The sequence below is a fragment of the Megalobrama amblycephala genome, linkage group LG11 (assembly GCF_018812025.1).
Source record: "Megalobrama amblycephala isolate DHTTF-2021 linkage group LG11, ASM1881202v1, whole genome shotgun sequence".
Taxonomy (NCBI): Eukaryota; Metazoa; Chordata; class Actinopteri; order Cypriniformes; family Xenocyprididae; genus Megalobrama; species Megalobrama amblycephala.
In genome coordinates this window covers 1,557,358-1,585,338 of record NC_063054.1, presented here as the reverse complement: position 1 = coordinate 1,585,338, position 27,981 = coordinate 1,557,358, and the positions used below count along the sequence as shown (strand labels likewise).

The 27,981-nt window shown below is 40.6% G+C and overlaps 1 protein-coding gene across 1 annotated transcript; it reads right to left on the bottom strand.

Annotated features, from left to right (window-relative positions):
* Window positions 1–1,382: 1,382 nt before the first annotated feature.
* LOC125278867 (NACHT, LRR and PYD domains-containing protein 12-like) lies at window positions 1,383–21,093 on the bottom strand. The gene is made up of 7 exons (XM_048208261.1): window positions 19,277–21,093; window positions 18,458–18,631; window positions 18,181–18,354; window positions 10,317–10,490; window positions 10,191–10,237; window positions 1,696–2,244; window positions 1,383–1,633 (listed from the first exon to the last, which is right to left on the bottom strand). Exons 1-6 carry the CDS (start codon window positions 21,076–21,078, stop codon window positions 1,709–1,711), a joined length of 2,907 nt encoding a protein of 968 aa, XP_048064218.1. The 5' UTR covers window positions 21,079–21,093; the 3' UTR covers window positions 1,383–1,633; window positions 1,696–1,708.
* Between the last annotated feature and the right edge of the window lie 6,888 nt (window positions 21,094–27,981).

The window sequence follows — 27,981 nt, the reverse complement described above, 5'->3', positions numbered from 1 at the left end:
GTCCCAAGCTTATAGAGTTTGTAACATGAACTCTTCGCAGAACTTGTGTTAAGGAGACTTTCTGTTGTTGTTGTTGTTGTAGGTAATGAGGCTCGACAGATGATATACTTTGTTCTTGTTTATATACTGAACGCTAATCTGTTCTGGACTATTTGTTTTGTGTCTTTATCACTCCTTTCACTTAACACCAGGGGGTTGAGAGACACTGTTAAAAAGAAATGCTTTATTTTTCATTTATACTTCAATGAGCTCATTGTTTCTGCCTAAAATGAATACTAAGTAATAATGGATATTATTTTACCTAAATGCGTGATTTGCTGAAATACATTACTTGGACACAGTCACCTCTGATAACAAATCACTCTAAACTGTAATGTAGACACATGCATTTCCTGTAAAGCTGCTTTGAAACGACATGTATTGTGAAAACCACTACACAAATGAATGTGAATTGATCTGAATGAGATCTACAAACATAAAGCAGAAGTGCCTTTGTCAGATCCAGAGTTAAGTGGTTGGAAAAAGTTGAACTAAATCCCTCATATTTTTCCAATCTTGAAAGACAGTGTTGTAAACGTAACACATATCTGAACATTAATTTTCTTGTCACTGATGATTATCAAGCTCTCTCTCACTTGTATCATCACTTTTATTCTCATCTTTATAAATCCAGTTAATGCACTGACTCTGATACTGCCTTTCTGGATTCCCTAAAACATGTAAATTCAATTAGTGCAATAGAAATAGACGGATGTGAATGAGATTTACTCCTAGAAGAAGAAGCTGATGCTATAAAACATCTCAACAAGTCACTATGGCACCGATGGCATTGCAGCAGAATTATATAAACATTTTTCTCGTCGACAAAAGTGTTTGATGAACAGAAAGTGTTTCAGGTTCCTCATGAAAGTGCATGACAGACCTCACAGATACAAACAGACAGACAGTAGTTCATGTGGAGCAGCTGTTTGTTTGAAGGAATGAAGCTGTTATAACTGTGTGTGTTACAGTCCCTGCATTACCCATCCTCACAGTTTCATAGTTTACAGAAGCACTTCTGAATGGAGGAGACTTGAATTATATGAGGCCAGTACATGAAGACATGAGTTATTGCTGCTGAATGAATAAGGGCTTTTATTATACTAATACAGGGGATGATGATATGATTAAACAAGAAATTATATGATAAAATGTAAGTTATATTGGGGTAAAAATCTTTGTATCCCGATGCTCTTTGGATAAGGAATAGTTAAACTTATTAAGAAACATATACAGTAAGGTAAACACACTAAAGGATCAAAGAAAATGTAAAAAGACTTTACTCATGACTTTTTTTAATTTTAAAAAGCAATCAGAACCGCACACTGATGCATTGTGGCTAATAAGCTCAGGGGATGATGGATGGATTGTACATGTGATGATCAGTATAATATTCAACATGAGCTTGATTACTGACCACAGAAAACCTAGATGATGTGGGCTTGAGCTGTGTTGATCAATATCTATACACCAGACAAAGTAGATAACTTTTACATAATGATGAAAAAAACATTAATTAAAAATGTATTAATAAAACTGTAACTATGTGAGATTTGATAACTCTGTGTGCATGTGGATGTTAGAGGATTTACAAGTGTGTGTGTGTGTGTGTGTGTGTGTGTGTGTGTGTGTGTGTGTGTGTGTGTGTGTGTGTGTGTGTGTGTGTGTGTTATTTAATCTGACACAGAGACACTGAAGAATCATAATAAAGCCTAAATCCAGCATAGAGGGGTTCAGTGAATGTGGTGTAGAATGTGTGTAAGTGTGTGAGTGTGTGTGTGTCAGAGATGCTGTAGAAGGACAGAGTGCCGGCCGACACGTCCACATATGCTCCTACTCTCTTAGAGGATAAACGGATGGCAGATATAACAGTCCTGTTCTTATTGTGATGGACAGTGAATCTTTTATCAGAGCAGTTCAGACTCCAGGATTTGTCATTTAATCCAAACACACAGTCATGCCTTTCTCCTTTCCTGCTGATTCCTTTATATGTCACTGATATAACAGCACATCTGCTCCATTCAGCCTCCCAGTAACAGCGTCCAGTCAGACTCTCTCCACACAGAACCTGAGGATACTCATCAAATCTCTCTGGATGATCAGGATATGGCTGATCCTCTTTCACACGCGTCACCTTCCTGTTCTCCTCAGACAGAATGAGACGAGTGTCTGCTGTGTTTGGATCCAGTGTGAGATCACAGGCCCCTGAACACAAGAAGAGAGAAACATCTATAAAAGGGGTATTAAATTAAAGGTCCAAGAGGTCCGGATGGTTTTCCCCATAAAACAAAATGGTATTAGCAAAAAAATCTGCTGTTTTCCACAAAATGCAGTGTGATCCCTGATCAAGATTTTAACGGCCCTTTAAAAGGACCGTTAAAGTTAAAGTTTTGCACTTTAACTCCCTGAGGTCTGAAAACGCGCCGGCGTGTTTTGCAGGATTTTTTTCACATTGCAGCAAAACAGACTTAAAATACTCCGTCATTTCTTGTCATAGAGACATAAGTAATATATCAACTGAAACTATAGAATGTCTGCTTTTATTTGTGTACACTCAGAGTAAAAACACAATGTTGTGCTTTTTGTAAAATAAGGAAAACTAACATGATGCGTGATCTCTCCTCTCCCTCTGAACGAAGTCCAATCTGATAGTTCTCAGAAAATGAACTGTAACTTATGAATACTAATGACAAAAAAAATGACACTTATGTCTAAAGAAACGTTGAAATGTCAGGTTTTAAATCGTGCAAGTCAAATCGAAAAAAAATATTCGGTGTTTATGTAATCTGTATGAAAAGAGAGCCATGTCAGAAATCCGTGATTCAGCTCATTATCTGCTAATGCGGCCACGCCCACGGAGCCAGCGCTATTCAGACGCAAATTCAGAGGCAATACATGCATTCATCGTCTCAATCGTGTATTTATTGTCTTGAAAAGTGTTTATTTGGATGTTAAAGCAATGGTTAGCGATCTCTAGAAGACATGCCGTTAATTCCTAGTTCCTTTTCTTCTTTACATGAATTTGTGGCCTAAAGGTGTACAGAGAGCGCCCTCCGGCTGCAAGTATGAATTGAAAAAACAGTATCCAGCACTCATAGTGATGACAATAAATATTACTTCTCAGTATAGAAAATTGACATAAATATATAAGAATCCATCAATATTTCTCCAAATGTGCATGCTTTTAAGCTAAAAGCCTATATGAAATGCCATAGAGGTAACATAATTGTTCAGACACTTTGCATCACAGAAATACATTTTATTTTAAAGAATATAATAGAATACCATTATTTTAAATTGTAATAATATTTCACAGTATTGCTGTTTATGATGAGCTGAGACATTATTACAGAGGGTTTTTTTCACAGCCTACCTGACTGAAAGGCCTCATTAATATGCAAGTCATTTCAGGTCATTATTATGTGATTCTTTTGTCTTCTCAGGTGTAAATGGCCCATTATTTATGATGATTCACGCCTCCACGCATACTGTGTTTCTTGACAAAAAGTGTATTACAAAAACTAAATCAATATATTGTTTTATATGAAGGAGTAGGCAGCATAATTTTTACATAATTCTGAAGCAAAAACATTAGTCTACAACCTCCAATACCCAAAAGTCTTGTGAACACAGATTTAATATACTTTTTTTGGCCTTATTTCAGTGACTTAAGTTTTTTGTTTTTTCAATAACCACGCATAAACATTATTCCTTCAAAAATACAAACATGTACATACATGTTCCTCACATATTATTGTAGCCTAGTTTGTGCTGAATACAGTGTAATGACACTTTTGTCATTTATATGTTTATGAACAACTGAAAAAAGCACAAATGTCAGGGCATGTCAAAACTTCTCCAAGCCCCAAATCAGCCTCAGACTCCAGAGGGTTAATAAACAAAAAAATACACCACAAGACCATCATATCTCACAGTCAGTGCCAGAAAAATCCTCAACAAATTATGTGCAATGCATTGATTATTTTTATTTTTACTATTGCAAAATGAGAGGAATGAAGAATGCTCCTCTTTTGCATGTGCAGATGAGCTGTTACTGCTGGACAAGAGTTTTTCTCTTTTGGTTCATTTCGCGGAAAGTCAACTCGTAGTGGAGTGGTAGAGCATTGGGCAGCAGTACATTTATAGGCTATAGTTTATCGTATAAGTGCATTTGAATAGCCTACTGTTAGCCTTACTGTTGAATTAGCCTACTGTTTTCCACTACTGTAGCGTGATCCCTGATTTGAATGGCCCTCTTGCACTTTGGGGGGGGGGGGGGGGGGTGTATCACACATAGTTTCTGCCTCATCTCATCTCATTTTAATCTTAAGTACCTATAGAGTAGTAGTGGAATGTTGGAATGTTTTCATCAAAAAGTTTCATTTCTTTTCGACTGAAGAAAGAAAGACATGGACATCTTGGATGACATGGGGGTGAGTAAATTATCAGGAAAAGTTTATTTAAAAGTGAACTAATCCTTTAATGTTGAAACGGAGACCTCTGGTGGGGAGTGGAAAGAAGCAGCAGTGGGCGGAAACGTGACAGTAACGTATTTGGAAGCCAGAATGTGTATCCATCAACTGAAATATGCATTATCCAAACTCTGTCTGTCTGTTTTACATGTTGCTATTTTCAACAAACCGTTTTATAGATGCATCGTCATTCAAGATGAACTGTGGTTAAAGTGCATGCTGAACCATAAGTGGAGAACAGTACGGTTTGATTTTTTACAGACAACTGTAAAAAGTTTGGGTGCCCAAGTCACTAGATGAGTGTGTGTGTGTGTGTGTGTGTGTGTGTGTGTGTGTGTGTGTGTGTCAAGTCAAGTCAAGTCACCTTTATTTATATAGCGCTTTTTACAATGTAGATTGTGTCAAAGCAGCTTTACATTGATAACTGGTATATAATTTTGGCTGCACAGCAGCTCTTAAAGAATAGTGTCAATGCAGGCAGATCAAAGCACTGTTGAATAAATGTCAAGAATACTGTTGAATATCAAATGTCAAGTCAAATGTGTGTGTGTATGTGTTCTTGGCTGATTCATTCAGGAGTGAAGTAAATGGTTCTTTTTATGAATGGTCCATTGAATCATTAGGCTTGTTGGACTTGAAGTGGTGCTGCACCGAACAATCGGTGTATGACAGTACCGTGAGAGCAATTAGAGAGCAGACGGATCCATATGTTTTTGAATCGCTCACACGGTACTTTGATGTCATACACCGATCGGTCGGTGCAGCGCTGCTTCACATCCAACAAGCCTAATGGTTCATTCAATTCATTCACAACGTGGATTCAGAAATTAAATGCCACTGTGCCAACAACAAAAAGGATTTTTCTCTTTGTCTTTTGTTGTTTGATTAACATTCATGGCACAGAAAGCAGCAGGGGCTGCTGTCACTTTAAGACTAAATGCGCGGCAAAGATACATAATACTGTTACACATCCGGTTTTCTTTCTCAATTGTTTCGTTCACCTAAGCCATAATCAGTCATGTTTATAAAGATAGTCAATCTTTTACACGCATTTTGACATTTTTTTTTTTTTTTTTGCATGTATGTGTCCGTTCAGGCACAAATAGACACGGATTAGAACGGCATTCGGTGTTCACGTGCCTGTGCGCACATAAAACAGCCATATGTTCAGAATTGAGTTCTCTTTTGCATCTTTGTGCACTCAAATGTTTTAAAATCTCTTGAATGTTTAACCCTCAGGGGTCTGAGGATTTTTGGGACCCTGGAGAAGTTTTGACATGCCCTGACATATGTGCTTTTTTTCAGTTGTTCATAAACATAATAATGGAAAAAGTGTCATTACACTGTATTCAGCACAAACTAGGCTACCATAATATGTGAGGAACATGTATGTACATGTTTGTGTTTTTGAAGGAATAACGTTTATGCGTGGTTATTGAAAAAACAAAAAAACTTAAGTCACTGAAATAAAGCCAAAAAATATATATTAAATCTTTGTTCACAAGACTTCTGTGTATTTGAGGTTGTAGACTAGAGTTTTTGCTTCAAAATGAGGTAAAAAATTATGCTGCCTGCTTGTTCATATAAAACAATAGAGAGATTTAAATTTTCTAAAACATCTTTGGTCAAGAAACACAGTATGCGTGGAGGCGTGAATCCTCATGTATAATGGGTGATTCTCACCTGAGAAGACAAAAGAATCACATAATAATGACCTGAAATGACTTGCATATTAATGAGCTCTTTCAGTCAGGTAGGCTGTGAAAAAACCCTCTGTGATCATGATTCAAATCTCATCATGGTGTAAATCAAACATACAGAAAAAACAGCAATACTGTGAAATATTATTACAATTTAAAATAATGGTATTCTATTATATTCTTTAAAATATAATGTATTTCTGTGATGCAAAGTGTCTGAACAATTATGTTACCTCTATGGCATTTCATATAGGCTTTTAGCTTAAAAGCATGCACATTTGGAGAAATATTGATGGATTCTCATATGTTTGTCAATTTTCTATACAGAAGAGTAATATTTATTCAGGATTTATTGTCATTACTATGAGTGCAGGATACTGTGTTCCCTTTCGTGGGAACTATCGACGCTACGTCGAATGACGTGATGGGAACCCTCTGTGTTTTGTGTTCGTGAAGCACCTCTGTATCCAACCAATAAGAAAGACGTGACGTCAGAGGCGGGTGACGTCACGGATCAGGAAGCTATAAAGCATACCCAGAACAAAGCACGCTAGCTTCTGTTGTCTTCAGCAAGCGCTATCTGTATCTGTTTGTCTTATTTATTGTTGTATTGTCTATTCATACACATTGTGGTCTCTTCGTCCGAGGACAAGAGTTCCCAAGCACAAATAAGACACATATATATAAAAAAATGGCGGAAAAGCAGCAGTTTAAAAAGTGTGCTCCTCCTTGCCCGCGTTTCATTGTGGCAGGAGACACACACGAAATGTGCGTGAAATGCCTGGGGGTTGAGCATGCACAGGCGGCTCTCGAGGGAGCTGTCTGTGTATATTGCGAACGGCTCACCCTCAGAGTGCTGCGATCTCGCCGGGCGGTCTTTGAGGAGAGCGCCGAGGCAAGTGTTCCCCGCGGGTCTGGTCCCGCTGCTGCCGAGGCACAGCGAAGGCTGCACTCGTGGGGTTCACAGTTGGATCTAGCAGGTAAGGGAAGCGATAGGGCAGCGCCCGTCTACACGCGTAGCGGTTTCTTCCCCCCGAAGGGAGACACCGATGCTCAACATATCTTCCTCCGAGGAGGTTGATGTGGAGGGCGTCGATGAGGAACCGCCAGCCTCATCCCCTGCATATGAGGAGCTTTTGGAGGTAGTGACCAGGGCAGTAGAAAAACTAAATATTGACTGGCCCGCGGAGAAAGCTGATAGTAAACCTAAAAGCAAGCTAGATGAAAGGTTTCTTCCCGCGCGGTCACTACCCCAGCGTCGGGGTCTGCCGTTCTTTCCCGACCTCCACACCGAGGTGTCGAGGTCGTGGAAGAGACCGGTCCAGTATCGACTATATAGCCCACAGACATCGCTATATAGTAATATTGTTGGCTTAAAACAGCATGGCTATGGGGCGATGCCTCGGATCGAAGAGACGCTTGCGAGCCATCTCTCGCCCGAGTCCGCATCATCCCTCAAGACCCCGACGTTGCCCACCAAGCCCTTCTAGCTTGGTGGGCAAGGCTTATTCGGCAGCAGGTCAGGCGGCTGCATGCCTTCACACTATGTCCATCTTACAGGCATATCAAGCCGATCTGCTGGGGGAGATTGATGAGAGTGGGGAAGCCACCGAGGTTGTGGAGACCATCCTTCACTCCAGAGCTCCCTCCACGAGGAAGTTGTACTCATATAAATGGAAATTGTTCACTACATGGTGTGGACAACGTAATTTGGACCCTGTCCAGTCTCCTATCAGCTATGTGCTACAGTTCCTTCAAGAAAAGTTTTCAGAAGGTTTAACCCCTTCAACACTGAAGGTTTATATTGCAGCCATTTCGGCTTATCATAACCCTGTAGGGGGTTCCTCGGTGGGCCGAGACCCCCTAGTTGTACGCTTCCTCCGTGGTGCACTCAGGTTGAGACCTGCGGTGCGCACAAAAACCCCGACCTGGGATCTGACTATTGTGCTTCAAGGGTTAGCCGAGGCTCCCTTTGAACCAATAGAAGATGTGTCAGATAAATTCCTGACATTAAAAACCATCTTTCTACTGGCCGTTTCTTCCCTAAAAAGGATCGGCGATCTACAAGCGCTGTCAGTCGCTCCATCATGTCTAGAATTCGCACCTGGTATGATTAAGGCCTTTCTACACACTAGACTGGACTATGTTCCAAAGGTGCCATCGAGGGTCCCAGGTCCCATTATACTTGAGGCGTTCTGCCCGCCTCCATTCACAAATCCAGATCGGGAAAAGAAAAATCTGCTTTGCCCCGTGAGGGCACTGGATGCGTACGTCCACAGAGCTGCCCTGTGGAGGAAAACAGATCAATTATTTGTGTGTTATGGGTCCCCTAAGAGAGGGGGCCCAGCATCCAAGCAGAGGATGAGTAAGTGGGTGGTTGAGGCCATCTCACTAGCATATGAAACAGTGGGACGCCCATGTCCCTTAATTGTGCGCGCTCATTCCACGAGAGGTATGGCTGCATCTAAAGCTCTCTTGTCAGGAGTCTCTCTGGACGACATATGCGGTGCGGCTGGATGGTCATCCCAGCACACCTTCATTAGATTTTATAATCTCAACCTAAATGTTACTCCGGGTGCCAGAGTTCTACAAGATAACAGCCAGGCACTCGGAGACACGGCGTAGTTGGGATAGCGTTCCCATCACGTCATTCGACGTAGCGTCGATAGTTCCCACGAAAGGGAACGTCTCGGGTTACAAGTGTAACCCCTGTTCCCTGAGTAAGGGAACGAGACGCTACATCACGTTGCCGTACCTCCTACATACCTGGAGCGCTTGCTTCAGACATATTACAGAAGCTAGCGTGCTTTGTTCTGGGTATGCTTTATAGCTTCCTGATCCGTGACGTCACCCGCCTCTGACGTCACGTCTTTCTTATTGGTTGGATACAGAGGTGCTTCACGAACACAAAACACAGAGGGTTCCCATCACGTCATTCGACGTAGCGTCTCGTTCCCTTACTCAGGGAACAGGGGTTACACTCGTAACCCGAGACGTTTTCAATTCATACTTGTAGCCGGAGGGTGCTCTGTACACCTTTAGTCCACAAATGCCTGAGCACTAAAGAAGAATAGGCAATCCAGGAACTAACCGAACTAACAGAGGACAGAGATCGCTAACTATGGCTATTCAAAACACTTTTCAAGACAATAAATACACGATTGAGACGATGAATGCATGTATTGACTCTGAATTTGCCTGTGAATAGCGCTGGCTCCGTGGGCGTGGCCGCATTAGCGGATAATGAGCTGAATCACGGATTTCTGACATGGCTCTCTTTTCATACAGATTACATAAACACAGAAGGTTTGTTTTCGATTTGACTTACACGATTTAAAACATGACATTTCAACGTTTTTTAGACATAAGTCTAATTTTTTTGTGATTAGTATTCACTAAGTTACAGTTCATTTTCTGAGAACTATCAGATTGGACTTCGTTCAGAGGGAGACGAGAGATCACGCATCATGTTAGTTTTCTTTATTTTACAAAAAGCACAACATTTTCTTTTTGCTCTGAGTGTACACAAATAAAAGAATTTATTCCACAGATTAAAATGGTGTATAGCTCTTAATTGTATGTGCAACATTGACGGAGTATTTTGAGTCTCTTTCACACTGGTTAGAAAAAAAAACGCGGTGGTCACGCGGACCCGAGAGTGTTAAACTGACTGGACCTAAAACACATTCAAATGACAAAACTCTCATTGTATGATGGTATTGATGCATCCGGATTCTTTTATTCTATTTATTTGTAATTCTGTTTTCTGTGTTTCTGTTGTAATTTTCTCCCCACTCTCTTCCATGTAGATTGTGAGATTTCTCTGAAGCTGCTTATAAAGGCATATGGAATTACCAACTCTATCATCTATAGGTAGGTTTTTTTTTACTTTTATTTTTGTCATCTGGGCTCTCCTAAAACACTCTGGCTGACGTTACAGTGCGTGTGTGTGTGTGTGTGTGTGTGTGTGTAGACCTACACTTTCGTAGTCCTGCTGTGATCCTGATCTCTCCTCCATGATCCACACTATAAACACAGAAGCACACATTAATGTAGATATGCATCATGCACACGTTCAGTATGTCAGTATCAGCGTTTGACACACTTGAGTATCTGCAGTGAGCAGTTTGGATCCTTCAGTTTGTCCAAAAGCAGCTTGACTCCAGAATCTCCTGGGTGATTGTAGCTCAGATCCAGCTCTCTCAGGTGTGAGGGGTTTGAACTCAGAGCTGAAGACACAAAACCACAGCCTTCCTCTGTCACCATACAGCCAGACAACCTACAGATGGATCAAAACAGCCTCATCATCCACAAAACACACATCAACACTCAACAGTTGAGTGAATATCATTCATAGTGTGAATGTCTTTATATGTCTCACTCAAACAAAAAAAACATTTTCATATTTCTATATTAAACACATCAAAACATGTCAGTTATATGTCAGTCAGAAATAATTAGCTGCATTTCCACTGTGGGACCAGTGTGAGCGAGGGGAACAAGCCGAAACTAATAGCCTCCAACTGTGAGCTCTGAGAACATTATCACATGGCATAAACTGGTATTTAATAAGTTCCTGGTTTTTATTTTTATAACATAAACATATGATTTAGTAGTTATCACACAAGCAAGAGTGCTGTTTTCTGAACATCTGCACACTTGTAAACATGACATTGATTTTATTCAACAGATCAATTAAGTCAATTAAGCCATGTAGTGTATGGATCGAAGATGTTTGATTGGTTTTTCTTGACCTCTTTGGCAGCTAACTCCAAAATTGTTTTCAAATTTTAATATAATTATTCTATAAGTTCACACAGGCATTGGAGACATTGAGATCAAGGCACAAAAATGAAAAGATCTCAGAAGATGAGCAGAAAGGTGAACATCATAACCTATTTATACTGCAAGGGTGCCCAATCCTGTTCCTGGAGATCTACCTTCCTGAAAAAGTTCAGCTCCAGCTCTAATCAAACACATATGAACTAGCTAATTAGGATCTTAAGAAACACTTGATAATTGGGCACAGGTTTGGGCACCCTTGCTGGAAATACTTAAATACTAATGAGCAGTATTTAAATTGCTCTTTTATAGCATTTTGACTTGTTACTTGCCAAGAAGATAGCCCAGGAACCTTGGCTGGTATGCCGTTAAAACACCAATCAACCAACAAATTCATTGATTATTGTTTACTTTCAGAAATACAGACTTTAGAAATACAAAGATGGTACAATCATTTTACTTATGAATGAGAGAAAGTGCAACATGCAATATTTCAGAATAAGTCCCGCCTTCTAAATAAAAGAGCCAATTGTCAATTGGTAATGTCATCACATCACTAGGGTTGCCGTTAGAGGCTCTGGTTGCTATAGAAACAGACAGTGGCTACGTTTACATCCTTTTGTTTAGATCAGAGTAAATTCATTCCGGTTTATGAATCTGAATATAATGTTTACATGAACGCTAGATAAAATGATCAGGTTGATGTGTGTGTTTATGTCTTTGACATGCACACATTGCACAAATATACAGAGTTTCCTGCTGTTTGCGTATAATAACCATTCTCCTACCACTTCTTCTTTTCTTTGTTTTAAAGAACAGACTTAATATTTATCAATTCTGGGTCCTAATTAGGAGATGACAAGTACATGAAGCTTTGTGCTGCTTGTGCTGCTTTTATATCACACAGTAAAAATGCCTCTTCCCACACCAAAACAATGCGACTGTGGATGAGAGTCTGAAACAAGATCTGGTGGGACATTGTCCTGCTCCACTTCACAGACGATGAGTTAAAAGAGAATTTTAGAATGACATGACAGTCATTTATGACACTATATTCAACAACAACAGCTCATTCCATGTGTCATATGTCATTTCTACATCACTGCATATGTGCAGAACTTTCCAGTTTAAGTTTTCAATTCGATCAAATCTTTATATGTCCTATTGGTTGGATTAGAAAAAGGTTTGGTAACACTTTACTTGAAGGGGTGTGCATAAGACTGACATGACACCTTCATAATCATGACATGACACATGTCATGAATATGAAGGAGGTTTTATGAATGTTTATGACAACTGTCATTAAGTGTCATTCACTCAATTATGTCATTTTTAATGCAAAGATGACATTGTTTGAGATGTCCGAGTTATGACAACTTGACATAAACCAACATATCATAACCTGTCAGTGTTGTCATGACAACTTGACATCATTTAGCTTTATGGGTTAACATTACATTAAACTGTCATGTCGTTGGTTTTGACATTGGCTGTCATGAGGCCATTATAATAGTGTCATAAATATGTATCTTGAGCTCAAGTGCAGTGGTACAAATTGAACTTGTCATTAAAATGTCATTAAGTGAAATTACTCTGACAAATAATTTTATAACAGCGTCATGACTATTTTTCATTTCATGTTTTTTTTTTTTTTTTTTTTTTTTTAAGTTTCCTCCAACAGAAGGTCAGATAATAGACAATTTCAAATTTCGTAAAAAAGATGACACTGTTATAAAATAATGGTAACACTTTATTTTAGGGTCTTTTAACTAGTTGCTTATTACTATTAGCATGCATATGGCAAAAATATTGGCTATTTATTAGTACTTATAAAGCACATATTAATGCCTTATTCTGCATGACCTTATTCTACATTCTTAATCCTACCCAATACCTAAACCTAACAATTAACTATAATAAGCAGTAAATTAAGAGTTTATTGAGGGAAAAGTCATAGTTAATCGTTTATATATGTGTTCCCTATACTGAAATGTTACCAAAATAATGTAATGTAATGTTAACCCATAAAGCTAAGTAGTTTTTTAAGTTTGATAATTAATCTGCTATGTCATGTTTATGACAGTTTATGATGTTTTGCTAATGTCAAGTTGTCATGACAAAGACACTGACAGGTTATGATGTGTTGGTTTATGTCAAGTTGTCGTAACAAAGACATCTCAAACAATGTCATCTTTGCATTAAAAATGACATAATTGAGCGAATGACATTTAATGACAGTTGTCATAAACATGCACAAAACCTCCTTCATATTCATGACACGTGTCATGTCAAGATTATGAAGGTGTCATGTCAGTCTTATGCACACCCCTTCAAGTAAAGTGTTACCAAAGGTTTAAACCACCCCTTACAATATGAATTAAATTTTATTTGGATTTGGCAAAATCATTCTGATTGACGTGGTTTCATGTGACTTTTTTTATACCAACTGTGCAACTAGTCCAATAACAAATGGATTATTAGGGTCCATGTATGCTCAACTAATGTTCTGAGATGTGTACTTATGACTGCACATATGTATGGGCTGGTCTAGCATGAAAAATAAGATTTTTAATACTCTTTGAACATAAAGAAAATAAGAGAATATTTATGAGACAGTTGTCAGATTTCATTGGTGATTTCAAATATGAAATTTAATTGTAGCTTGGTGAACAGCTTTGGACAATTTGATGTTTTCTCTATGTAAAGAGATAAGAGCTGCACTTGCATTACTGAAACAGATTTCATGATTTGCCTTAAAGGGACTTTGGTAATTCTTACAATTATAACTTCTAGGGGGCATGCTGTGGGTCTGCACGTGATCTGCTTGTTTATATTTTTTAATGTTTTTACTTTTAATTTACATAGACATGCCATCACTTGAAAATAACAGACCCAATCCTGAAATCCAGACAGAAAAGAAATTAAACTTTACTTCATCACGATGGACTGGTGGTTGTACTGCTCTAATCTTTGATTTTGTTTTTCAATCCCAAATAGGAAGCCTGCTGAAGGAGACAGAGGACTGAAATGACATGCATGCACAAACACACAATATATGCACACGCTCGCTACATCTGCATTTTAGAGGCATTTTTTGGATAATGTTAATATTTGCATTTGCATTGCATGATTTGAAATAAAAGCTCAATTTGAATCAGTTATATTTGTTTTAATGTTGAGAAAAGGCTATAGGCCCTAAGAACATGGCACCATGTGCTATGGTAAATTGCTGTTTACTCAATGTGAATTGTTAGATGTGTCTTGTGCCTCAGTCACAGCATACTTTTCATACTAGAAGCTCAACAAGGTCATGACTTGCTCTTGGTGTCAAAGGTTATGAGTTTGAGTCTGAGAAAATGTAGCCTACTTTATTTGCTTAAACTCGCTTTCCTCTTACACAACATGGAATACCCCCATGACTGCTTGTAGGCCACACACCCACTTTGAGTTACATGCAGTTGTATTTTATCATGTGTAGACGGTTTAACGGTATTGACCACAACCAAGATATTAAATTCACCCTATTGTGCACTTTCAACTTTACAACTTTGCAGACCGTTTACATTCACAGACAGCTTTATTACACAATACATGAAAGGTAATATTCAAAAAAGCATAAAAGGGGGAAATTATGTGATGTAGTCAAGCAATATAACATGAACAAAGAGATGTTTTCCCAAAAATCAACAGAACTGCAAATATAACACAAATACAGGTCCTTCTCAAAAAATTAGCATATTTTGATAAAAGTTCATTATTTTCCATAATGTAATGATAAAAATTAAACTTTCATATATTTTAGATTCATTGCACACCAACTGAAATATTTCAGGTCTTTTATTGTTTTAATACTGATGATTTTGGCATACAGCTCATGAAAACCCAAAAACTCAAAAAATTTGCATATTTCATCCCACCAATAAAAGAAAAGTGTTTTTAATACAAAAAAAGTCAACCTTCAAATAATTATGTTCAGTTATGCACTCAATACTTGGTCGGGAATCCTTTTGCAGAAATGACTGCTTCAATGCGGCGTGGCATGGAGGCAATCAGCCTGTGGCACTGCTGAGGTGTTATGGAGGCCCAGGATGCTTCGATAGCGGCCTTAAGCTCATCCAGAGTGTTGGGTCTTGCGTCTCTCAACTTTCTCTTCACAATATCCCACAGATTCTCTATGGGGTTCAGGTCAGGAGAGTTGGCAGGCCAATTGAGCACAGTAATACCATGGTCAGTAAACCATTTACCAGTGGTTTTGGCACTGTGAGCAGGTGCCAGGTCATGCTGAAAAACGAAATCTTCATCTCCATAAAGCTTTTCAGCAGATGGAAGCATGAAGTGCTCCAAAATCTCCTGATAGCTAGCTGCATTGACCCTGCCCTTGATAAAACACAGTGGACCAACACCAGCAGCTGACATGGCACCCCAGACCATCACTGACTGTGGGTACTTGACACTGGACTTCAGGCATTTTGGCATTTCCTTCTCCCCAGTCTTCCTCCAGACTCTGGCACCTTGATTTCCGAATGACATGCAAAACTGAGCAACAGTCCAGTGCTGCTTCTCTGTAGCCCAGGTCAGGCGCTTCTGCCGCTGTTTCTGGTTCAAAAGTGGCTTGACCTGGGGAATGCGGCACCTGTAGCCCATTTCCTGCACACGCCTGTGCACGGTGGCTCTGGATGTTTCTACTCCAGACTCAGTCCACTGCTTCCGCAGGTCCCCCAAGGTCTGGAATCGGTCCTTCTCCACAATCTTCCTCAGGGTCCGGTCACCTCTTCTCGTTGTGCAGCGTTTTTTGCCACACTTTTTCCTTCCCACAGACTTCCCACTGAGGTGCCTTGATACAGCACTCTGGGAACAGCCTATTCGTTCAGAAATTTCTTTCTGTGTCTTACCCTCTCGCTTGAGGGTGTCAATGATGGCCTTCTGGACAGCAGTCAGGTCGGCAGTCTTACCCATGATTGCGGTTTTGAGTAATGAACCAGGCTGGGAGTTTTTAAAAGCCTCAGGAATCTTTTGCAGGTGTTTAGAGTTAATTAGTTGATTCAGATGATTAGGTTAATAGCTCGTTTAGAGAACCTTTTCATGATATGCTAATTTTTTTAGATTTTTTTAGTTTTCATGAGCTGTATGCCAAAATCATCAGTATTAAAACAATAAAAGACCTGAAATATTTCAGTTGGTGTGCAATGAATCTAAAATATATGAAAGTTTAATTTTTATCATTACATTATGGAAAATAATGAACTTTTATCACAATATGCTAATTTTTTGAGAAGGACCTGTATATACACATTTTGTTTTTTGTTTTTTTTGCTTTATTTCACCAAATGAAAATAGATTCAAACAAAACAACAGCACAACTGTTTTGCATTTCTAGGCAAGAGTGGTGTTTGGGTGAGCCAATGATTCAATAAACCTCTCAAAAAGACTTTTGAACAAATTGTTGAATGAATGACTCAATCATCGCTTTTCCACCATTGGGCTAAACAGTTCTAAGAACAGTAAGGACTGGTTACAGTTATATTTCCACTTAAGATTGGTGCAATTACAAACCATTCTCAGTCCGGAGATTTCCATATTGATAGAATACCTGTAGTAAAGTGGCCACTAAGGATTGGTCACTTGTCTGGCTACCAGTTTCACTCTGTAGCATGTTATTTGAGTGAAGTAAACAAAAGGAAAAAAATTCTGAGGCCATGAAATGGTTTCTATTTACTAGGGCTGTCGATTTAAAGCGTTAATTAGATTAATTAATTTCTGTGAAACATAACATGATAAAATTATTAACGCATTTAATGCACTTGCCCCACCCACAAACCTACGTAGGTCATCTGACATTTCATACAGTTGATTAATAACTAATATGTTCACCCAAAACTTAAAATTCCGTTATCCTTTACTCATCTTCATGGTCCAAAAGAGAATGTTGAATCAAATAAAATATTTCTTGCTGAAGCTACTTTTTGTAATGTCTATTTGATGCTTTACAAAATAATTACTTTAAATTATGACTTTAGTGAGTAATTTTGGTAACACTTTATTTCAGGGTATTTAACTAGTTGCTTATTAGCATGCATATTACTAGAATATTGGCTATTTATTAGTACTTATTAAGAACATATTAATGCCTTATTCTGCATGACCTTATTCTACATTTTTAATCCTACCCAATACCTACACTTAACAACTACCTTACTAACTATTAATAATTATAATAATTAGGAGTTTATTGAGGGAAAAGTCATAGTTAATAGTTTATATGTGTTCCCTACACTAAAGTGTTACAGTAATTTCTCATCCAAATGTGATGTGTGATTAATTTGTGATTAATTAGATTAATTACTTGGCACATCATGTAATTAATTAGATAAAAAAATTTAATCACTTGACAGCCCTACTTTTTAATTTTCATACAGTCACAGTAACTCTTCCATTACCAAGGGAATGACTGACACATTATCACTACATTCCAAAGAGCTGCAGGGCAGTTTGGCTAATGACTCACTCATTAAAACAGTCACTTGAATCACATACTGGCAATGACTATCTTATTTAAAAGTATCATTCAATTTTTCCATCATTTCATATTTCTATATTCAAGTTTGTAACTGTGTGGAATATGAAACTAAGTTTTGCAACAAAAAAACTTTGTGACCTCAATATTTTGATTTATTGAATATTTCTAATAAATTGTTATTTTTATAAAGTAGTATTTAAAATGTCTTATACATTCTTTTTATTCTATTTGAATTTATTGATTACATTTAAGAATTTGACATAAAAAAAATAAACACTTCTAATAATGTTGGAAACACTGTAAAGGTAAAAATGCCCTGGAATATTAATGAAACATTTCTGTCACTGTTGAGAACTAACCAATGCACAGAATGTAACGAACATGAAAATCTTTGGGAGTCAGCTCTCCCTAAACCAGCCAAGATACCAGCCCCAAAACACACTCAGCAAAATATCTTATAATTATAGTTTATCAACAAAATCCCAGAAAATATAGAGAGATATTATTTTTGTCAATATTGCACACCGCTAGTGTTTGTGTGCTTAAATCAGCTCAGTTTCTGGAAAATTGCACAGAACTGAATGAAACGGTTATAAAGTAAATGTTCAGTGTGTATTTGTACGCTTTTGTTTTCAACACACACAGACCAGTTAAAATCTCCCTTAATTACCTCAGTATCTTCAGCTGACAGTTTGGACTCTTCAGTCCATCAGAAAGAACCTTCACTCCGGAATCCTGTAGGTCATTGTTACTCAGGTCCAGCTCTCTCAAGACACAGTTTGAAGATTGTAGAACTGATGAGAAACTCTCACAACACTGACTAGTGAGATTACAGTGAGTAAGACTGAAAGAGATCAGAACACATACATCAGCAGTAAAATCATCTATAAACACATCAAAATTATGGCCGGCTGACAGTTAATTAAATCATATTTGTTCTTAAATACCTCAGTATCTGCAGCTGACAGTGTGGACTCTTCAGTCCATCAGAGAGCAGCTTCACTGCTGAATCCTGAAGGTTATTGTAACTCAGGTACAGCTCTCTCAGGACACAGTTTGAAGATTGAAGAGCCGATGACAAACTCTCACAACACCAAAAGGTGAGATTACAGGCAGAAAGACTAGAAGAGTTGAAAAACATAAAACAATAATGAAATAACAATAGTGACATGTAAAGGATGTTGCCAGTCGTCTGTCCTCAGGAACCTGGAACAAAATATTTTTACCATTCCAGCCTGAATCACAATAAGATGAGCTTGTGAGCATGAGAGTTAATCTGGTAATTTTATCATTCAGGTTCATTAAAGGTACAGTATGAGATTTCTGAAAAATCCGCAATGCGACCACAAACGGCTCTTTCACTTTCACGATCAAGAATTGAAAATATATACTTAAGTGTACTATTACTAAAAATATTAATAAATCCAACCAACCAACCAACCAACCAACCCTGTGACGTCACTGGTTGTAGAACTGCCAGATGTCAGTGCTCTTGCTACAAAAGCTATAACAAAACTTTTTTTTTTTTCGTTTAAAAGCACCATGTATTGTGTTTGTTATATATTTTCTAATTAGACTGGAAATCCCTTTACTTAATAATGTTAACTTGACTGACTGCTTCATTTCCACTTTAAAATAATGAAAAGGCATGTCACAACCCCTTTAAGACTCTAAGCTTGTTATTTAGGAGAAAATCTCTCATTTAGGAAATGGTGCTAGATTCATTATTAAACATGATTCTTCATTTGTTAATAATTAACACTCACAGAGCTTTTCTGCAGTTGATCACAGCTGGTATCAGTCTTCTTCTACCCTCATCTGATGTGTTGTATTTCTTGAGGTTCAGCTCATCCAGCACCTCCTCTGATATCTCGAGCATGTAGGCAATTGTTGAGCAGTGAGAAGGAGAGAGTTTCTTCTCTGAGTGTTTGTCTGATTTCACAAACTCCTGAATCTCTCTGGACAGAGTTTGATCTTTCACTTCAAGCAGACAGAGGAACAGATTGATGGATTGATCAGCTGAGAGTTCACGTCCATCTTTGATCTTCTTTTGAATGTACCCTGTGGTTCTCCTGATGTTCTCTGAGCTTTTCTCTGTGTGTGTCAGTAGATCCTGTAAGAGTCTCTGATTGGACTCCAGTGAGACGCCCAGCAGGAACCGCAGGAACAGATCCAGCTGTCCATTCTTGCTCTCAAGGGCTTTATCTACTGCTGATGTTAGTAGATCATACAGGGACTCTTTATCAGATCTGTAAAATCTGAATTCATGCAGTGGTTCCTTGTTCTTAACCACATGTGAGTAAAACAAATAGAAAGCAGCAAGAAACTCCTGAACACTCAGATGAATGAAGCTGTAGACTTTCCTCTGATGAATCACAGATTCCTCCTTAAAGATCTCAGTGCAAATCCCAGAATACACTGAGGCGTCAGTGATGTCTATGCCGCTCTCTCTCAGGTCCTCCTCATAGAACATCACATTGCCCTTCATCAGCTGACTGAAAGCCACTTCAGCAAGTTTCACAATCACTTCTCTGTTGGACTGCAGGAGTTTCTCTGGATCTCTCTCTTCATACTTCTGATTCCTCATGTTGATCTGAATCAGCAGGAAGTGGATGTACATTTCAGTCAGAGTTTGAGGGATTTCTGCACTCAGATCTTCTTTCAGGAGCTTTTGAAGCACAGTGGATGAGATCCAGCAGAAGACGGGTATGTGGCACATGATGTGGAGGCTTCTTGCTCTTCTGATGTGTGAGATGATTCTGCTGGCTTGATGCTCGTCACTGATTCTCTTCCTGAAATATTCCTCCTTCTGAGGCTCATTGAATCCCTGAATCTCTGTCAGACGGTGGATGTATTCAGAGGGGATTTGATTGGCTGCTGCTGGTCTGGAGGTGATCCAGATGAGAGCAGAGGGAAGCAGCTCTCCTTTCATGACCTTTGACATCAACACATCCACTGATGAAGTCTCAGTTACATCAGACACTTTCTGAGCGTCTAAAAACATTAGTGTCATTCTGCTTTCATCCAGACCATCAAAGATGAACACAACTTTACACTCCTCATAAATCTTTGAGTCCAGATCTTGAAGTTCAGGATGAAAGTCCAGAAGAAGTCTGTGAAGACTGTACTGATGATCTTGGATCAAGTTCAGCTCTCGAAATGGAAGCACAAACATGAAATCTACATCCTGATTGGCTTTCCCCTCGGCCCAGTCCAGAATGAACTTCTGCACAGAGACGGTTTTTCCGATTCCAGCGATTCCTTTAGTAAGAACAGTCTTGATCTGGTGTTTCTCCTCACATCCTGGTTCAGGTGAGGCTTTAAAGATGTCATTGCAGTAGATTGGAGTGTCTTGTGAGTGTTGTGTTCTGGTTGTTTTCTCTATCTGTAAAACCTCATGTTCTTCATTCACTCTTTCACTCTCTCCCTCTATGATGTAGAGCTGTGTGTAGATCCTGTTCAGGAGGGTTTCATTCACTTGGAGTTTGTTTCCCTCAAATAATCTCTCATACTTGTTCTTCATGCTGGTTTTGTGTCGGTCTTTAACTCTCTGTCGTTCATCATTCATTGGTTGAGGAGAATCCTGCTGCGGGTCTCCAGTCTGATCATCTCTATCCACTCTGCTGAAACTACAAAAATTACAAAATAAAATCAGGTTAAAAAATATGTAAAATAAATCATTTAAATGTATAAATATAATAGTAAATCAATACTGATGTCAATCTTGTATTTTCTGTATAATTAGTATCTTTCATTTCAGTTTCAGTTTAAATGTTAAAGTTAATTTTCCCCTTCCCCCTTTTTTTAACTTTTGTCCATATATTTAAAGTGAAATAATAAAAAAACTTAGTGTGGCGAGGGGGGCGTGGTTCAGCGAGGTCTGCAACGGGACAGAGCGTCAGGAGATGCATGGTGAGTGAGTGGGTTAAATGTAAATCACGAACACCTGTTTCTCATTCCAGTGATTGGCGCAGAGACAGGATAAAACGCCGCAAGAAGCAGGAGTGTGTGAGAGAGAGGGGAACTGCTGACTGAGACGCTGGTCACGACAACAGTGCTGGAGTGAAGCCCTTTGTGGATTGTGTATACCAAGACTGGAGAGAAGCCCTTTGTGGATTAATTATTTTGTTGTTGTGCGTTGCACAGTCTTTCTGATGGACATTTTGGATTTGTTGAATAAAGCTCAGTCAGCAGTTAAACGCCGACCCTGTCCTTTTCCTTCCCTACGAACTCTGATCGTACTACACTGGTACCGAAACCCGGGAAGGAAGACGGGTGGCCGCTGCCATGCAATCAACGTCCTCCATCCCATTTGCGGACATCATCGCCTCCCTCGCGGTCCTACATCAGGAACAACACCAGGCCCTGCTGGATCTGAGGAACAACCAGGAGCGTTGTTTCCAAACCATCGTACAGACCCAGCAGGAGGACCGCGAGAGGTTTCGGAGCTGGAGACCATCGGGCAGCCGGCTGTGCCCACCCACCTGCCCCTGAATAAAATGGGTCCCCTGGACGACCCCGAAGCCTTCCTCGACCTATTCGAACACTCTGCTGAGGCGAGTGGTTGTCCGCGGGACCAATGGTCAATGAGATTGGTCCCGCTGCTCTCGGGGGAGTCGCAGGTGGCGGCACAGCAGCTGCCAGTGCAGAACCTCCTGGTCTTCGACGACCTTCAGCGGGCCATCATCTAGAGGGTCGGTCGGACCCCAGAACAGCACAGACAGCGCTTACGCTCCCTGGATTTGGGCGAGTCTGGCTGGTCCTTCGTGATGGCCCAACAGCTCCGGGACTCGTGCCACAAATGGCTACTGGCTGAGGGAAGCGACGTGGACCAGGTCGTCGATCGTGTGGTACTGGAGCAGTTCAACACTCGGCTCCCAAAGAAAACCGCCGAGTGGGTCCAGTGCCACCGCCCCACGTCGCTGGACTCAGCCATCCATCTGGCGGAGGACCACATGGTGGCGTGCCAAGGGGTCGGCGAACCCCTACCATCTACCTCTCCCTCTCCCTCTCTTATTTCCCCCTCTCTCTCTAGGCCTGTCCCTCTCCCCAGGTCTCGTCCGCCCGGCCCGCCTCGTGTTCCGCCCCGGGGGCGGGGTGGAACTGAACAGGGACAGCTCTACGGACCTAGAGCCCAGGGGGGCGGGACTCTCTGTTGCCGGGCCGGACCCCGCTCCTGCTTCTCCCCTCTCTCTGCGCCAACCATTTAACCCGCTCTCTGCCACGAGAGCGGCGGGCAGGTCTGGGCCGGCCTGTTGGCGTTGCGGGGACCCGGAGCATTTTGTGGATAGGTGTCCAGTGATGGAGGTCGGGACAATGATCCAGGTCCCGGACGACCCGCAGGCTGCCCCTGGTCAAGCTGGCTGGTACCAAATACCAGTGAGTATCAAGGGGGGTACCTATCAGGCTTTGGTGGACTCAGGATGTAACCAAACCTCCATTCATCAAAGCCTGATTTCATCCGGGGCATTGGATACAGGCCGCATGGTTAGGGTGCGGTGTGTGCACGGGGATGTGGTGAAATATCCTATAGTGCCCGTCATTATTCAATTCAGGGGTCAAAAGCATAGTGTTGAGGTGGCAGTTAATCTTCACCTCCGGCATCCGGTAATTTTGGGAATGAATTGGCCAGCGTTTAATAAATTATTGGGGTGTTTATGCTCGGATGCCTCTTGGGGGGAAAAAAATTGCTGGATAAGGATGTGCGAGTGTAGGTGGGAGAGACTGATCAGGGACCAGTGAGTTCAGCTTCAGGGGAACAGAGCGAAATCGGAAGACTTATTCTTTCGTACCGCGATGATTTTCCCCTGGAGCAGTCTCACGACGAGACGCTAAAACATGCGTTTGAAAAGGTCAGTACCATCGATGGTCAGCCTCTCCAGCCTGGACGTCCGCTTTCTTATCCATATTTTGCGATCATAAAAGATAGGTTGTATCGAGTGACCCAAGTCACTCAGACAAAGGAGGATATGACCCAATTATTAGTTCCAAAGAGCCGCAAGGAAATGCTTTTCCAAGCGGCTCATTCTAATCCAATGGCTGGGCATTTAGGACAAACAGCAACACTAAATCGCCTTATGACCCGATTTTTTTGGCCGGGCTTTCACGAGAATGTGCGCAGGTGGTGCGCGTCTTGTCGTGAATGTCAGTTGGTAAATCCACCGGCCACCCCAAAAGTGCCTTTGCGCCCTCTCCCATTAATGCAGGTCTCCTTCGAAAGAATTGGTATGGACCTCATCGGGCCATTAGAGCGATCAGCGAGAGGGCATCGCTTTGCATTAGTCATTGTGGATTATGCAACGCGATATCCCGAAGCAGTGGCTCTCCGCAACATTTCCGCTAAGAGTGTTGCGGATGCACTGTTTAGTTTAATCTCCCGAGTGGGGATTCCGAAAGAAATCCTCACTGATCAAGGCACAGCGTTTATGTCACGCACGTTACGCAAACTTTACGAGTTATTGGGCGTTAAATCGATTCGTACCAGCGTCTTTCACCCACAAACGGACAGGCTGGTCGAACGTTTTAATCGCATGCTTAAATCCATGATTCGTAAATTCGTTCAAGAGGACACCAAAAATTGGGATAGGTGGTTAGAACCCCTGTTATTCGCAGTACGAGAGGTCCCGCAAGCCTCCACGGGGTTTTCCCCATTCGAGCTTCTCTTTGGACACCATCCCCGTGGGGTACTGGACATCCTGAAAGAGACTTGGGAGGACGGACCATCTCAGGCCAAAAATGAAATTCAGTATGTGCTGGACCTGAGAACAAAACTCCACACTTTGGGGCGGCTATCTATGGAGAATTTGTTGCAAGCCCAGCACAGACAGAGCCAGCAGTATGACAGGGGGACTAATTTATGCAAATTTTCACTGGGAGATAAAGTGCTTGTATTGCTTGTATTGCTTCAAGTTCAAAATTACTTGGAAAGTGGCAAGGACCGTTTGAGGTTACACGGCAAGTTGGCGAGCTCGATTATTAGATGATACGTTCTGATACGTACGGGTCGTACGGATCTCATTCAGCACCACATCGAGACAGAGCCGGGCGTGGTCATTCGCATTAGATTCGATCCCATATAGATTACCTGAACACAAGAAAAAGGTAGTTCAGGCAGAATTAGGGGCAATGCTTGAAATGGGAGTAATAGAAGAATCCAGCAGTAACTGGGCGAGCCCGATAGTTTTGGTTCCCAAAACGGACGCCTCAGTGCGGTTCTGTGTGGATTATCGCAAGGTGAACACAGTGTCGAAGTTCGACGCGTATCCAATGCCACGGGTGGACGAATTGCTTGACCGGCTTGGTACGGCTCGATTTTATTCGACACTGGACTTAACGAAGGGATATTGGCAGATCCCCTTGTCGCCATTATCCAAAGAAAAGACAGCTTTCACGACGCCGTTCAGATTACACCAATTCGTTACACTTCCGTTCGGGCTATTTGGGGCACCGGCTACCTTTCAGCGTCTCATGGATAAAATTTTGCGGCCCCATGGTGCATATGTTGCTGCCTATCTGGATGATATTATTATCTTCAGTAATGACTGGCAGCGGCATATGCAGCATTTGAGGGCCGTCCTGAGATCGCTGAGAGGGGCCGGGCTCACGGCCAACCCGAAGAAGTGTGCGATTGGGCGCATGGAAGTAAGGTATCTGGGCTTCCACTTGGGGCATGGACAGGTGCGTCCCCAAATTGATAAGACAGCAGCGATTGCGACCTGTCCGCGCCCCAAGACCAAAAAGGAGGTTAGACAGTTCCTCGGGCTGGCGGGACATTATAGAAGGTTTGTACCTAATTATTCAGACCTCACCAGCTCATTGACTGATCTAACTAAAAAGGAAGCACCAGATACGGTCCAGTGGATGGAGCTGTGCCAGCAGGCCTTTACCCAGGTGAAGGCTCCTCTATGTGGCGGGCCATTGCTTCACTCTCCTGATTTTTCTCTCCCTTTTGTGTTGCAGACTGACGCGTCGGACAGGGGGCTGTGTGCTGTCCTGTCCCAGGAGATAGAGAGGGAGGAACGGCTGGTACTGTACATTAGCCGTAAGCTCTCTAAGAGAGAAGCTAAGTACAGCACCGTGGAGAAAGAGTGAGTGGAGAAACAGCCTTTTAAGTTCAAGGTGGTCCACAGGCCGGGTGCTCAGATGGCTGTGGCCGATTTCCTCTCCAGAAATGGGGGGGGGGGAGTACTGCAGGCCTGAGTCGGGCGAACTCTTCCTTCCCTACGAACTCTGATCGTACTACACTTAGCTACTAATTCCTCTGTGTGTGTGTTCAGTGTGTTTTTGACTCCCACAGAGAAGTTTAATCCCCCACTACACATTAATACTTGCTTGGGGTCAGAGGTCACTGTTTTATCACTGAACTCACAAGAAAGAGACATTGATCTGTCACTCTTCATAGACACACAGCTGGGCTCTACCTTTAGTTCTGCCTGCTGTTTATTTATTATAAGTCACTCTGTTGTCTCTTATGCCTGTTTGAGTTTAGTCTTCAACTTTCAATTTTGAGAATTGTTGATTTTGAATCCCAAGAGTTTGTATGGAGCAGCATTTACTACATTTATTCAATTAAAAACACAGACTTTTGCAATTAAATAGTAAGTAAGTAGGAAATATTGTTAATATATTAGTATAATAGGAAAATATTAAAAAGCCAGGGAGTAGAGATATGTTTTCAATTTTGATTTAAAAATGGTAATCAAAGGTGCAAGGCGGATGTCCAAAGGTAATTGGTTCCATAGAGGGAGGGGTGGGCAACGGAAAAAGCCCTGTCTCCCTTAGTTTTTAGACGGGAGCGAGGAATAAATAATAGAGCCCTGTCTGAAGATTTTAAAAGTCTGGAGGATGACAGAGGTGTAAGAAGATCTTGATCATTAAGAGCTTTAAAAACAAACAACAAAATTTTAAATTGGATTCTAAAATGGATCGGGAGCCAATGAAGCAAAGCTAAAATTGGGGTGACATGATCATATTTCTTTGTCCCAGTCAACAACCTTGCAGCTGCATTTTGTACCATCTGGAGGTGTGCAAGCGATGACTGAGGAAGACCCAGATACAGTGAGTTACAGTAATCTAAGCGTGGAGTAATACAAGCATGAATAACCTTCTCAAAGTCTTGGAATGACAAAAATTATTTAAGTTTGGAAATAGTCCTTAATTGATAAAAACTGTTCTTAACAACAGAATTAATTTGTTTGGATAGACATAATTCTCAGTCTACGATGACACAGAGGTTCCTAACCTGGGAGGAAACTGAGGGGAAATGATTACCCAGCTACTATTGGGGGGACCAAAACAATTAATTCCGTTTTTTCCTCATTAAGTTGGAGCATAAAAATGAAATGAAACATTATGTTTCTTAATGTCACTCAGTGGTCGCATATATAAGTTAAAAAAAAAGTGGACCCAAAATAGAGCCTTGAGGTACTCCACTAATAATAAGAGCAGAAGATGAAGAGAACTTACCTAACTCTACAGAAAAAGACCTGTCTTTAAGATATGAATTAACTGCAACTAAATGTCAGATCAAAGGGTTCTAATAACTTGGCTGCATTTAAAAATGGAATCAATTGAGACTGCACAACTTTTTCTAAAAGTTTAGATAAAAATGATAGCTTAGAGACAGGCCGATAATTATTAAAGCAACCCTCATCCAAACCTTGTTTTTTAAGCAAAGGCTGAACAACCGCATGCTTAAAACTATTTGGGAACACCCCAGTGTCCAGAGATGAATTAATCAACACTCGGACACTGGGGCCAATTATAGGAAACGTTGCTTTTATAATCTCTGTTGGAATAACATTGAGTGAGTTGGTAGTTGTCTTCATCTTGTTAACTAGATCAGAGACTTCCATTAAATAAACATGCTGAAAATGATGAAAGAAAAACAGACTAGCGGGCGAATTCAAAGACAAATCTGAGAATTGTGAAGTGAAAGATGAACGAATTATTAATTAAATTAGAAAAATAATTTGATCTCGCTGACTTTGCAGCACTCTGAAAATTAACCAGACACTCTTTGAAAATCTCAAATGACACCGTTAAGTGATCATGCTTCCATCTCCTCTCAGCTTTACAACATGCCTGTCTGAGAGAACGAGCGTTATCATCCAGCCAATAATAAGATTTGCGCTTTGGTTGTTTCAATTTAAAAGGGCCAATAGAATCTAAAATATCAGAACAAGCTGCATAGGAAAAAGAAATCAAATCATCAGGCCCAAAAGAAGACAACATTCAAGATAGATATTTCAAATATTTAGCTAAATATTTCTCGCTAAACTGAGAAGCAGTTAGTGAATTAATAAAGCAAGAATAAAAGCCTACAGGCCTTCTGCCTGTTTTTATTAACTTAATGTTTGTCCACAGATTTGAGGTGAAATCAGAAATAAAAAACAATATCATTGAAAAAACATCTCTCTGTGTGCATTCAGTGTGTTTTTGACTCTCACATTATTTGTCTCCTTCTAGTTTC

Excerpts from the sequence above, each read along its gene's own strand:
- LOC125278867 (XM_048208261.1), bottom strand. The coding sequence starts at position 21,078 with ATGAATGATGAACGACAGAGAGTTAAAGACCGACACAAAACCAGCATG. Across the intron at positions 18,355-18,457 it reads TGTCAGCTGCAGATACTGAG|TCTTACTCACTGTAATCTCA; the intron begins GTATTTAAGAAC and ends GATCTCTTTCAG. Across the intron at positions 10,238-10,316 it reads TGCTCACTGCAGATACTCAA|TGTGGATCATGGAGGAGAGA; the intron begins GTGTGTCAAACG and ends CTGTGTTTATAG.